Source organism: Myxine glutinosa, chromosome 4, assembly GCF_964187855.1.
Source record: "Myxine glutinosa chromosome 4, kmMyxGlut1.1, whole genome shotgun sequence".
Classification (NCBI taxonomy): domain Eukaryota; kingdom Metazoa; phylum Chordata; class Myxini; order Myxiniformes; family Myxinidae; genus Myxine; species Myxine glutinosa.
In genome coordinates this window covers 200555664-200570133 of record NC_136264.1, presented here as the reverse complement: position 1 = coordinate 200570133, position 14470 = coordinate 200555664, and the positions used below count along the sequence as shown (strand labels likewise).

Here is a 14470-nt window from a genome sequence, read left to right as displayed (position 1 = left end):
TGAAGAACACGTCAGATTGTTCCACAAAGCTCACACCAAGTGTGTCTACTCTCTGGAGAGCCAGAAAACAACATCTATCCAATCTCAAAAATGACCTTTCAAACTTGTCTCTCTCCTCTAAAATCTGGTGGCACCTTGTCAAGTCTGTCTTTGGTGTTTGCTCCCTCCATGCTCTTGCACATTCTCTCTCTCTCTCTCTGCTCATTTCACCACATCGTTTGCCCTGGCTCATCTTCCATCTGCTTGGATATCAGCCATCATCAATGCACTCCATCAAGGTTGAAAAACTGAACCCCTTAACTACAAACATCATCTTAATTCCAATCATCAGAAAAGTCATGGAATCCATCAACGCAGTAGACATGAAATCCTTCCTATTCTCCAACAACCTCACCTCAGATCACCAATTCGGATTTAGACCAGGTAACGAACTCTACATTGGACATGCTGCTTCTTCTCAGCCATCAATGGATGAAGTTCTCAATGTCAGACATGACATCAGGCACGTCTCTGGACATATCTGGTGCTCTCAATAGTCTGGTATCCCACCTTGCTCGACAAACTCTTGCTGTGGCATCCATGGCCAACTCCACACATGGCTTACTGACTTCCTCTACTCTCATAACCAACGTGTGGCTCTCAACAGAATATTTATCTCCTCTCCCTGTCAAGGCTGGAGTACCCCAAGGCAGTGTTCTGGGCCCATTCCTATTCCTGATCTTCATCAATGATCTGACTCGATGGGCATCCTCCATCGTACAAAGTCCTTCCTTTGCACACCGAAACTCCTATCCACGTGCAAGGCCTTTGTCCGTAGGTTGATAGAGTACAGTTGTCCCCTCTAGGCTGGCTCCCCTGCCTCACATCCTGCTCCGCTTTACGCAGTGGAAACAGTCTTTCAAGATCATTGGAATCTCCCACACTGAAGCGGAGCCTGTGGGCCTAACCCTTCTCCATCACAGACAGGTTGCTGGTCTCCGTCTTCTACCATCTACTCCCTTGGACAAAAAAAAGTTAGGGAACCACTGATTTAGGAGGACATAGCATGAAGGACGGACAGTTACAATACCCTCCCCCTTTCCCCGTTGTTTTTTTTCAAAAAGTGTGTGGATAATTCAATAAAAACAAAAGATGCACTGAACTTTGTGCGTCGATTTCAAGATTTCAAGGTAGGGCCTTCCAAGATTTAGAAACAAAGAATCTGAATTGGAAGGCCATGCTTTGGAGAATGTTGCAACTTATCCTTGTGTTGTCAAACAAAAAGACTCTCGGAGAACGGACAATTTCAACAATGTAAGGTTTTACTGTTTTGTAAAATGATGTACAGTCATTTCAATTTTACACAGGAATTATACAAGGTTTGCCACATCCATCAAATTTCACTGAAAAAGTCGAGGGGGTTGAGAAGGTAAGAAGGCCGTGGCAGCAAAGAATGTAGTGGTGGGGTGCATGGAAGAGGTACTGTGGGGTTCACCCCCCAAGAAGAAGGATGTGTTCAAGAGAGGGGGGGACAGGAACATATGGTTCAGACATGGAAGGAAAGTCAACGATGTAGGATGTAGACACAGTCATGTGATGTGGGCATGCTCATCTCAAGCCTGGGAGAGAGAGAGGAGGAGAGGGAGAGGAGGGAGGAGAGGGAGGAGAGGAAGTGGAGGAGAGGGGGAGGAGGAGAGGAGGAGAGGAGGAGAGGGGGAGAGAGGGAGAGAGGGAGAGAGAGAGAGAGAGAAAGAGAGAAAGAGAGAGAAAGAGAGAGAAAAAGAGGTATTTGCCGCCTGAACAAAAACGTATATTTGACACGTCTCTACAGCACCGTTGGAACAGGCAGTGGGAAAGTGGGAATGGGTCCGAGGGTTGGTGGGATTTTTAAAAGTTAGAAAAGGCAAATGCATCAAAACAACATTGTAAAAGCCATACAAGAAGCCTGATTGGCAAACGACATAACTAGTTCCAACGAATTGAATTTTAGCACCAGCATCACTGACCCTGGTGAACTTCGCCTAATGTGGATCAGCACCTTACCAGGAATAACAAGTCTGTGTCATGGACCAACATCACACAGCAATCCGAAATAAGTCAACTTCAAACGGAACCTGAAAATTCTCACATTTTCATGCGAAACAAACATTAATTACCTGCACAGAACAGAACAGGTTCGCGCAGGCCACGTTCACCTGAGCCTGACATTTCAGATTCTCACAAAAGGCTTGTAACGATTGTCCGAACAGGTGAGAACAATGGTTTTTGTCCAGAGTGAAGATTGGGAATTAACCAAAAAAAAGTGGAGAATGCAAACTTGTGCAACATCAACGGATTCCTCGATCCAAATCCGTACGTACTCATACCTTGCGGTGCTCGATCGTCCTCAGCAGTCACATTGTGAGAAGCTAACGTGAACAGAATACGATGTGCATACGAGGACCTCACACTATGGACATGTCAGAGGAATGCTGGTGGAGTTATTCCCTCTCTCCATCTCTAGAAGCCATGGGGATCACACATCACCGCTCCACCCAAAACAAGCTAAGAAAAGCAAGCAGAAACTAGGGGACAAAGAGATTAAAATTCCCACCAGTTGTCAAATATTTAAAAGCAATAAATAAATTACAAACTTCAAATCTGTTCCCATTCCAACCTCAACAATTTACCGCAAGTCTCCTCAACAATTTACCGCAATAGTCTCCTCAACAATTTACCACAATAGTCTCCTCAACAATTTATCGCAATAGTCTCCTCAACAATTTACCGCAATCGTCTCCTCAACAATTTACCGCAATCGTCTCCTCAACAATTTACCGCAATAGTCTCCTCAACAATTTACCGCAATAGTCTCCTCAACAATTTACCGCAATAGTCTCCTCAACAATTTACAATTGTCTCCTCAACAATTTACCGCAATAGTCTCATCAACAATTTACCGCAATTGTCTCCTCAACAATTTACCGCAATAGTCTCCTCAACAGTTTACCGCAATTGTCTCCTCAACAATTTACCGCAATTGTCTCCTTCACCCAATTGTAATTTTCCATTTGAATGGGGACCCATCTAACAAATAAATATTCAATTCCGCACATGTTACACAGGCCAAATACACAGCACACAACATGCACACAGCCCTTACAAACACCGATCTCACATCTACCAAAAAAAACCCCAAAAAACACTCTGCTTCAGAGGCCACGCATCTCCACGACGACCAATGGGCTGCACCGGTCACGGAACAGGAAGTGCGAGCACCACCACACGGGTCCTCAATAAGGGGCAACAAAAATGAATGAATACGAATTATAAATTTTGTTACGTTGTTCTGTCATTCTGAGTAGATGGAAAATGCAATTTATATTTGTGTACAACATTTTGTTAGCCTGTTATTGTTGATGGAAAAATAATCCTAAACTGTTTCTTGGGTGGAAAAGCATGGGAAGGGGACAGGAGGAATAGAGGGCGTCAACAAGACAAGCATGTCCTTAAACCAAAAATGCCAAAAACTGTTGTGGTAGATACTGTCAGGAACATCGGACTTGAATGCAATGTTTCGCTGTCAAACTATTTTTAATACAACCTTCAAGTCATTGATGCATCGTCCAAAAGATGGCCAGATGCACCCCTTAGAACACTATAGGGGTAACGGATATACGATGTGGGCGATGCAGGGCGGATGGCAGAAGCGGTTGTGCTTAGTGAAGTGCTCCGAGAAGGTCCTGGCAGGTGAATCCGGAAGAAATGAGCAAATATCGACCGTTTTGTCGGACGGTCAGATGGTGTTGCGAGATTTAGCGAGCACGAAAATTACACATCGAGCGTCGTGAAGTCGAATGAAAGGAAGTAGGCAAACAGCGTGGATGGCACCAAATGGAAATGATATTTAAAAAAAAATCATATATTTATACATAATCGATACTCTCATTACACCACCCTTCTGCACACTGTCCCTTGCTTACACCTCCTACAATGGCTACAGCACTCAAACTTAGAAGATACAACAGACAGAACAAAACGGATTCATATAAAATAAAAATAATAAAAAACATGAATTTTTATTTCATGAGCCACAGGAGATGAGACATGAGACATGATCCTCGAAAAGAAGTCCATTTTGGTAAAACCAAGGATAAAGACTGATATGTGAAAACTTATGAGTGAAGAAAACATGGCTGGTGTGGGGTGAGAAGAGGAGGGCAGAGGAATAGGAAGCGCAGCAAGTCATGCCTGGGGTGGTAACAGAAAAGATGATCGATAGGAGGAGAAAGGGTAGGTTAGATTGGGCAGATGGGGGGGGGGGGGGCAGGATACAAGGAATGGGACCAAAGTTCAGACCGAGATCTCGTAGGTGGTCCCACCGATCCCTGACACTTTCTTTACATTTGGGGGTCGTCGGGAAGGACTTGGACCGGTTGGAACAGCATCGTTATGAGCAGCAGAAAGCAGTGGCTGTCCATTGGCCTTGGTAAAGTTGATTTTAGAAGAGTCTTCCCTTCGGGTTTGGGAATGGGGGTAAAGAAACCATGTAAAAGGCCAAGAAAAACAAACATAATATGGAAATGGTAAGAGCTTATTCAAGTGAATATATGAACAACAACACAGGTTACTTAATGTGGGCATCTACAACTCACTTGCCAGGCCCATAGGCAATTGCATGAGCAGTCCCTGGTCCACCTAATGCTGCCGCAGAGGGTGTCGCTTTTGCTGTGCCCCCAGGCAACAAGCCCGCTCCTGCACGGCCTCCTATAGCTCCTTGCGGGACGCTGTTATTGTTAACTGCATTTCCTGCTAGGCCCGAAGGTTGTGGATGCAACCCAGGAGATGTGCGCGTCTGTCGAGAATGTGGGGGGACAATGGGACCTCCGGGAGGAAGGCTCCCTATCGATGAGCTGGAGCCTCGCATCGTGCGAGTCACTACAGATTGAGGTGTTGCTGCTGTTGCAGCGGAGAGATTTTCACGGCAGTTGTGGCCTTGATATCCACTGTGAGCAAGCTCGCGTTCCTTTTCCTCTTGCTCCCGCCGCTCTTGAATTGAAGCCATTATTTGACGAGAAAGGTTGTCGTATCGTACAGGAGAGGGATCACGAGACCTTTCCTGAACAGTCAAGGATGGCAGTGTACCTACAGCAGGGCCATCCTCTCCTCCTCCTATTCCTATTCCACCACCACCCCCACCGCCACCACCATGACGAGTCCGAGCTGACAGATACGGAGAGTGGTAACCGGTCTCTGGCTCTGCGAGTGGGGCAGCCTGCAATGCTGGGTTGCGAATCACACTATCAATGGGGCGACTCAAACCTGAAGTCACAGCACAATGTCCAACCCGGTCATGGGCCCCTTGGTGCCGGCTTTCTGAGGGCTGTGATGTGAGTTTCCCAGAAACTGGAGACCTGTGACTGGATGGTTCCTCTGCAGCAACCTTGTGCAACAACGGAGAGCGATAGTCTGGCATATCTGAGACTCTGCAAGATCCTATAGAACCCACGTCCCCTTCATTGGATACCGAAGTCTCAGTGAAGTGATGGATTGAGATCTGGGAAAACAGACAAACAAAACGATGTCAGTCAGGTCAGTCTTTGCTACTCGCCATAACATGTAACGCAGTGCTACCCGCCACATGGCCGGGCTGTCCGTGACGAAACTGACTCCCCTCACCGGGTGACTGACACACTGCAAGTTAAAAACAACACGTGGCAAAGAAGGATGAGCTCCCTTTGGGAGCCAGTAGCCATCCAATAAGGAGACGGCATCTCCTAAAAAACGTCCATGATCCGGTTGAACCGGGTCGTGGCAAATCAGGTAGCTTGCGAGGGGTCGTGGAACCCTTTGCAGAGCAAATGCTATCAAAATTAACCAACAGCAACCACAAAATTATTATTACCTGGGTCGGGATACCAGTTAGCAAATAATGCAAGTATTATTTTTTTTTCCAATAAATTCCACATTCCTGTGCCACCTTCAGTCGAACGTCAGGCATTGCTATCAGGTTCGTGAAGGACTTGAACAAAAACCGTACCTAGTGTGAATGTTGCTATATCCAGTCAATGAGTAAACTGCAAATGTGGAATCTGCGAATGTCATGGATGGAAACCCTTACGTCATTTCCTCATTCTGCTTTAAACTCAATATCTCTATATTTTTATTCCAAACCATCATTTATCATTCCAATCACAAATTAACACGATAGTATTTATATATAAAAATATAATGTTCAATCACAATATTGTATTGAAATATTATCAAACCAGCGAACTGTCATCATCTGTTCACTTCCGGATTCTGGAGCAAGATCCATGTCAATCATATTTCAAAATCATAATTATATTGAGGAATTTCTGAAACCTCCTACCTACCTTTTGACACCTGCTGGGACCCCAAAACGTTCCACAGAAGGTTATAATATTTCCTTTCAGTAAAATACGCAACTGTAATGGTTACTACATGCTGTCCCCCTGTCATGTGACCATATCCTCAGCTCTGATTGGACGTTTGTGAGGGACATACGCACATACATACATCAGATGGACAGACAAAAGTCCATCCCCGAACAGTGCCCATAGGGCTACGCCGGAAAAAAAAAAGTTGACAATAACTAGTACAGCACTCTTCGACGTCACGACCGATAAGCCTTTGCCCACATTATAACATCATCATACATACTTTACCAAGTTTGATTTAAATCCCCTTCAGCTGTTCTCAAGTATCACATTTTTACCTGACGTGAACTCGAACCTTTGATGCCGAAATCGAATCAGTTAATCTTTTCTTCATAATATATATACAGTACTTGTACCAACTTTGGTCAAAATCCCATCACTGGTTCATTCACAAGTTAGCGCAGTAACAGAATTTTTACCTGACGGACGTCTGATCTTTGACCTCTTCACCTCATAATGTAATCCATTTTTCTTTACATCATGATAATACTTGTACCAACTTTGATTTAAATCCCTTCAGCTGTTTTAAAGTTATTACATTTTTAAATTACATGACGTCTGACCTTTGACTTCTTGATCCCACAATATAATCAGTTCATCTTTGCATTATACCCGGTGTGTACCCCAGTTTAGAATAGGTACACCGTATCCCTGCGTGTCGTAAGAGGCGAATAAAAGGGTTGGCGTCAGGAAGGGCATCCGGCCATGAAAACATCGCCTCAAAAAGAGAACCATGACAATTACAACTACATATGGGCACGGTACAGCCCGAAGTACCCCGTGGGGGACCTCACTCCCTCTCGTCAAAACTCAAGGCGGGGAACCCGATCGAAGCAAGGGTGGAAATCACTCCATTTATGACGACGAAACGTTTGATGCCCGACGTGGAAATCGGTTTCTGAGGTTTGGGACATGGAATGTAGGGACAATGACAGGGAGATCAGGAGAAGTGGTGGAAGTATTGGTCAGAAGAAGAGTGGACATATGTTGTTGTGTGCAGGAGACGAGATGGAAGGGAAGTGGTGTGAGAATGGTGAAGGGTAGGCAGGGACAGAAATACAAGTTTGTGTGGCAAGGATGCCCAGAAGGCGTGAATTGTGTTGGTGTCGTGTTTTCTGAGGAGTTTGTAGACAGTGTGGTGAGTGTGACTAGAGTGAGTGAAAGGTTGATGATGGTGAAAATGATGATTGGAAAGCTCTTGGTGAACGTCATCTCGGGATATGCTCCACAGGTTGGTCGGAGCGATGAAGAGAAGAACAAGTTCTGGTGTGCAATAGAGAAGCTGATGGAAAACGTGAAAGATGAGGAAGTTGTTGTGGTAGGAGGAGACCTAAATGGACATGTGGGAAGGAGTATGAGGGAGTTCATGGGGGTTATGGATATGGTGTGAGAAATTGAGAAGGTGAAAGGATTTTGGAGTTTGCTGATGGAGCTGATTTGTTGATTTGTAATACTCAGTTCCAGAAAGAGGATAATAAGCTCGTTACAAACACGTCAGGTGGGTCGACGACAACCGTTGACTACCTGCTGGTGCAGAGGCGAGATAGGGGGCACCTCCGGGACACAAAGGTGATCCCGGGGGAGGAGGCTGTTTCACAGCACCACTTGGTTGTCTGCGACATAAGGGTGAAAGGTGCGAGGAGAGCTCGGCGGGTGAAGTACCAACCGAGAATGAAGGTGTGGAGGTTGAAGGAGGTGACAGTAAGGGAGACATTAAAAGAGAGGCTGAGTAGGGTGGAGGATGATGTGGTTGAGCTTGAAAGTGGTTGGATGTCAATAAAAGATAGTCTGTTGGGAGCCGTTGGTGAGGTATGTGGATGGACAAAAGGACCACCGAGGCACTCGGAAACATGGTGGTGGGATGATGAAGTTGGAAAGAAGATTGACGAGAAGAGGAAGAAGTTCAAGGAGTGGCAGAAGGCGAAGGGTATGGGGGCAGAAAAGGCAGAGCGTGAAAGTTATAAGGCAGCCAAGAAGGCTGCAAAGAATGAGGTAGCAAAGGCGCAGGAGGCATGTAGGAAAATGTTCGGAGAACGCTTGGATTTGGAAGAGGGTCAGAGAGCGGTATTCGGGATTGCAAAGCAGATCGCGAAAGAGAGGTGTGATGTGATGGGGGTGAGTTGCTTGAAGGATGAAGTGGGACAAATCGTTGTGGACCCAGATGGAGTTAAAGGAAGATGGAAGAGATATATGGAAATGCTGTTGAATACCGAGAATGAATGGGATGGCAACATAGAGAGTAACCCAGTTTTAGGACCGGCAGAGAAGATAACCGAGAAGGAAGGTGAGGAAGCGATAAAAGCAATGAAGAGTAGAAAAGCGGGAGGGCCGACGGGAGTTGTGGGAGATATGTTGAAGGCAGCGGGGAACTGGGGTGTGAAGGGAATGACAGAGATCTGCAATCTGGTGGTGAAAGAAGGCCGCATTCCAGTGGATTGGGAACTGAGTACCCTCATCCCTCTATACAAGGGGAAAGGTGACCCTCTGGACTGTGGCTCGTATCGAGTGATAAAGTTATTGGAGCATGGAATGAATGTATTGGAAAGGGTGTTGGAGAGGAGGATAAGGAAGAAAGTGAAGATTGACGAAATGTAGTTTGGATTTATGCCAGGAAGAGGAACGACAGACACACTTTTTATTGTGAGGCAGTTGCAGGAGAAGTACATGGAGAAGAGGAAGAAGTTGTTTCTTGGGTTTGTTGATCTGGAGAAAGCATTCGATAGGGTTCCACGTGAAGTAGTGACATGGGCATTGAGGAAGTTAGGAGTGGAGGAATGGTTGATCAGAGTAGTGATGGCAATGTACAAAAGAGCGTGCACAGCTGTAAGGACGAAGGACGGGAACAGTGGTGAGTTTGAGGTGAAAGTGGGAGTACATCATGGGTCGGTACTAAGTCCACTACTATTTGTAGCTGTGATGGAGGTGCTGGCTCGGAACGTAAAGGAGGGTTTACCGTGGGAGTTGTTGTATGCAGATGATCTGGTGTTGATTGCAGAAAGTATGGATGGACTGAAGGAAAAGATGAACAAGTGAAAGGAATGTATGGAGACAAAAGGTCTGAAGGTGAATATCGGAAAAACGAAGGTGATGGCAAGTGGTAAAGCATGTGGTGAGGTGGAAAGAACTGGGAAGTGGCCGTGTGGTGTGTGCAGGAAGGGTGTCGGAGTGAATTCCATTCAATGTACAATGTGCGCTGAGTGGGTTCATCAAAAATGTAGTGGTTTGAGAGGGTCATTAACCAGTGTGGCAGCTACATTCAAGTGTAAGGTGTGCACAGAGGGAGCTGCAGATGCAGGAAATGTTGAGTTGGATCTTGGAGACGGCGTGAAGCTGGAAGGTGTGAAAACATTTTGTTACCTAGGAGACATGCTGAATGGAGAAGGTGGATCAGACTCGGCAATGGTTGCTAGAGTGAGATGTGCATGGAAGAAGTTTCGGGAACTGAGTGGCATGCTCACGAGGAGGGGAGTGTCGTTGAAGCTGAAGGGAAAGGTGCATGCTGCATGTGTGAGAAGTGTTATGATTTATGGGAGCGAGACATGGGTAACGAACGTAGAGCGGCAACGAAGGCTGGAAAGGGTGGAAATCCGAATGGTTCGGTGGATGCAGAAAATGAGACGCAGAAAATAGGGCAAAATGGAGAAGATCGTCATGGGGACCGCAAGGCTAACCCCCGCTCTTGCAGGGAAAATGGCCTTAAAATGCCTGTTGTGTTGTTGTTGTATCTTTGCATTATAATACAGTCGGACCCCGCTATTTGCGGTTCCAATATTCGCGGGTTCCGCGTATTCGCGGTTGATAAAATGTGACCTGTTTCTCTATTCGTGGAAAAGTGTCCCGCAAATTTGCGGGTTTTTCCTATTCGCAGCCGTGTTCCGCTAAATTGCGTTTTCTTTTTTCCTATTCGTGGCCCTGTTCCCCGCGAATTCGCGGTTTTTCAGGGGTGCAAAAAAAAATTTCACGAACCGTTGGCTTGACATACGGTATTTATAAAACCCATCTTTTCCCAGGCATGCATAAAGCAGCTGGACATGCGCAAAAAAAACATCTACGAGCCGCGAGCATGACCTGCTTATACATTCACTGCTGTGTGCTTTGCGTTTTCATGGCTTTCGCGGTTGCAAATTTTAGCAGCACTATAAGCATGCTTCATCGGATATCCTACCAGATGTGTAAAGAAGTCAACCCTACAAATTATAGAATGAAAAACGCTTCATTAAATCTACAATTGATATTAGCAGATCGGCTCAATACGGCATCATCCGATAACATCCCCGACAAAAAATATCCAGGGTATTCACCCCTCCTGCATCTACCCACAATGCTCGCATTCCTACATACACAGACTGTGTCCTGGATCTTGATCATTCTTCTCGTCCTGTTGCTTTGACCTGCATTTTTGACCCTCGCCCTGCTCATCGTTCAAGCATGGCTCCCAAGCGCAAGACCAGTGCCGGAGATGTGTTGACTACCAAGAGGCAGAAGAAAGTGATGAGCCAGAGCCAGAAAGTGGAGCTGCTTGACCGGCTTTCGAGAGGAGAGAGTGCAGCCTCTGTGGGCAGGCATTATGGCGTCAACGACTCCACCGTTCGCTACATACGGAAGAACGAGAAGGTGATTCATGAGTATTTCAGCGAGCGTTGTATTGAGTACAAAGGTGGTCACCCATGTCCGGGATGTCCACATAGAAAGGATGGAGAAGGCTCTCAACATATGGATCGAGGACAACACACAAAAGAGTATGCCTTTGAGTGGACCACTCATTCGTGAAAAGGCCAAACAAATTTACGATCATCTGTCTGGCGCGGGTGGTGCCAGCACGAGTGATGCATCGAGTGATGATGGTACAAGCAGTACTGCAACTTCATTCACGGCAAGCATGGGATGGTTCCATCGTTTCAAGGAGCGGTACTGTCTCAAAAATGTGAAGCTCACTGGGGGAGCGTGCCTCCGCGGACCACGAGGTGGCAAAAGCGTTCCCTGCTCAACTCGCAAGGCTCATTGAAGAGAAGGGATACCTCCCAGAGCAGGTGTTCATGGCTGACGAGACTGGCCTCTTCTGGAAAAAGATGCCCACGAGTACTTTCATCTCGAAGCGTGAGGAGACAGCATCAGGATTCAAGGATGCCAATGATCCTGGAAGGCAAATGCAACTGAAGACAACCTCAGATCATTCCACAAAGCTCACAACAAGTGTGTCTACTCTCAGGAGAGCCAGAAAATAACATTTGTCCAATCTCAAGAATGAGCTTTCAAAATAGTCTCCCTCTTAAAAAACCTGGTGGTGCTTTGTAAAGGTGGCGCCTTGCCAAGACTTGCAACTTCTGCCCTCTACGTGCTTTGTCCCCCTCAGGTATCTGCAGGACGCACGTGGTCCAGCAGCAACCCACTCCTAGGGAAACTGTCTAAATCCAGAACCACAGCTTACCTCCAATCATTTATTACTCTTTTTCCAGCCTGTGTAGTCACCATCCATTCTCTCATCAATCTCATTCTTCCCTCCAGATCTTCAAAACAGCTGTTCACCACCATTTCAAGTCATCCCCCACTCAAAACCATGATCTTTTTTTCTACACCAGTTAAACCACCCCCAACCCATGCCCAACTTTTTGCTCATCTTGTCCACCCTTTGCATTTTCCCATATTTCTCATTGTTATCTGCATCCTGTTATTGTCATCTCCTTCTATTTTCTCCCTCCGCCCTGTTCCCCTTTTCTCCTGCTGTGTCCCTTTGTTTGTCTGATATGTTATGCGTCATAGCTCCTCCACGAGCCGAGACCATGTAGTAAAAAAAAAAAATCCCCCCTCCTCACCCCCCATTCAAAGAATGCCCCCACATTTGTGGATTCGGCATTTTCCAGGAACATATCCCCCGCGAATGTTGAGGTCCGACAGTATTGTAAAGGGCAGGGACTTGTAATGCCCTCCCACCTGAAACAGCCACCTTCGGTGGCGGAGGTAATAACTTGTGAAGGCGGGGAAAAGCATTTCAATGAAAATATTGCTTAACTTGTGAGCACAAGTATGAAAACACAGGAATCCAAACCAAACTTTGTATTGAGCGCTGCTGATGGGATGTAAAACCGTGATATTGCGACAATCTGTGAAAGGTCAAAAATAAATAAAAACTCTGCCAACTTTTTCTTGTAAACTTCAATATCTTCAGATTTCAATATGAGTTCATCTGTGCTATATTTTTGAAATCCTTGGGGTTTGGAGATTATAATACCAAGTTGAGTTGAGGCATGCGGGATTTTGAAATCATGACCATTAAGAACTGCAGAGTAAGAATCAACATGGCGACCGTATAGTATAGAAATAATTGTGAGTTGAGTCAGGCAAACTGTCCAACCAATGGATGAAACTCAGACGCAAGCACAGCTCATTTTTATAGTCATGTATAGATGGTGAGAGGAGAGTGAAGATCCTTGTGCGTTTGTGCCATCACGTTTCACTTTCGGAAGAGTTAGCACAAAAGGATGACCTCCAGCTGCTTTTCACTGCACTTACATCTTGGTGTCCGGCGCACAACCTGCCCTAGAGAAAAAGCGCCACTGAGGTCTTGCTGACACTATCACGCCATGGCCTGAGTTTCAATGTGCTGAAGTACCTGCACGGGTTTTTCCTCCTTGGATAAATGCGAGGAAAGTGGACGGTGGACAAGACGGTGGACAAGACGACGGACAGATACCACATTTCCCCACATGAGGTTTTGGACAACTGCTGGGCTCTTGGAAGCTGAAGGCCGCATTGGACTTGACGGTAGAGAATCGAAAGGAGGCCGTCTAATCTGCTCGCCTCACGCATGTTGTGTCTTCGACGCGCGGTGTTCGACACCGCCATTTTGGACCACTTCCCGCATGAGTGGCTACCCCAGTTTCAACAGCCGCCAAGCTCCTGAAAGTACTCTTTGGGACGCCAAGCTAAGTGCCGGCTGAAGGGGTTTATTTTCATTTTATCTTTCCCTTGACACCGCACTCCCCCCCCCCCCCCCCACCCCCCAGAATTTCCATGTTTTAAACGTTTCCCGGTGTGTACCCTGGATAAGAATAGGTACACCGTATCCCTGCGTGTCGTAAAAGACGACTAAGAGGGTTGGCGTCAGGAAGGGCATCCGGCCATAAAAACATTGCCTCAAAAAGGGAACCATGACAATTACAACTACATATGGGCAGGGTACAGCCCGAAGTGGAGATCGGTTTCTGAGGTTTGGGACATGGAATGTAGGGACAATGACAGGGAGATCAGGAGAAGTGGTGGAAGTATTGGTCAGAAGAAGAGTAGACATATGTTGTGTGCAAGAGACGAGATGGAAGGGAAGTGGTGTGAGAATGGTGAAGGGTAGGCAGGGATAGAAATACAAGTTTGTGTGGCAAGGGTGCCTGGAGGGCATGAATGGTGTTGGTGTCCTGTTTTCTGAGGAGTTTGTAGACAGTGTGGTGAGTGTGACTAGAGTGAGTGATAGGTTGATGATGGTGAAAATGATGATTGGAAAGCTCTTGGTGAACGTCATCTCGGGATATGCTCCGCAGGTTGGTCGAAGCGATGAAGAAAAGGACAAGTTCTGGTGTGCGATAGAGAAGCTGATGGAAAACGTGAAAGATGAGGAAGTTGTTGTGGTCGGAGGAGACCTAAATGGACATGTGGGAAGGAGTATGGACGGTTTTGACGGAGTTCATGGGGGTTACGGATATGGTGTGAGAAATGGAGAAGGTGAAAGGATTTTGGAGTTTGCTGATGGAGCTGATTTGTTGATTTGTAATACTCAATTCCAGAAAGAGGATAATAAGCTTGTTACATACACGTCAGGTGGGTCGACGACAACCGTTGACGACCTGATGGTGCGTAGGCGAGATAGGGGGCACCTCCGGGACACAAAGGTGATCCCGGGGGAGGAGGCCGTTTCACAGCACCACTTGGTTTTCTGCGACATAAGGGTGAAAGGTGCGAGGAGAGCTCGGCGGGTAAAGTACCAACCGAGAATGAAGGTGTGGAGGTTGAAAGAGGTGACAGTAAGGGAGGCATTAAAAGAGAGGCTGAGTAGGGTCGAG

At 46.4% G+C, this 14470-nt stretch overlaps 1 protein-coding gene across 1 annotated transcript in view; it reads right to left on the bottom strand.

Annotated features, from left to right (window-relative positions):
• Positions 1–1280: 1280 nt before the first annotated feature.
• The window catches only part of LOC137425629 (palmitoyltransferase ZDHHC5), a 264857-nt gene continuing 251667 nt past the window's right edge, over positions 1281–14470 (bottom strand). The window contains exons 10-11 of the mRNA XM_068114234.2: positions 4614–5515; positions 1281–4474 (exon numbers count right to left, since the gene is read on the bottom strand). Of these exons, the coding sequence (XP_067970335.2) occupies positions 4312–4474; positions 4614–5515 (1065 nt within the window). The 3' untranslated portion in view covers positions 1281–4311. The remainder of the gene's footprint in view (positions 4475–4613; positions 5516–14470) is intronic.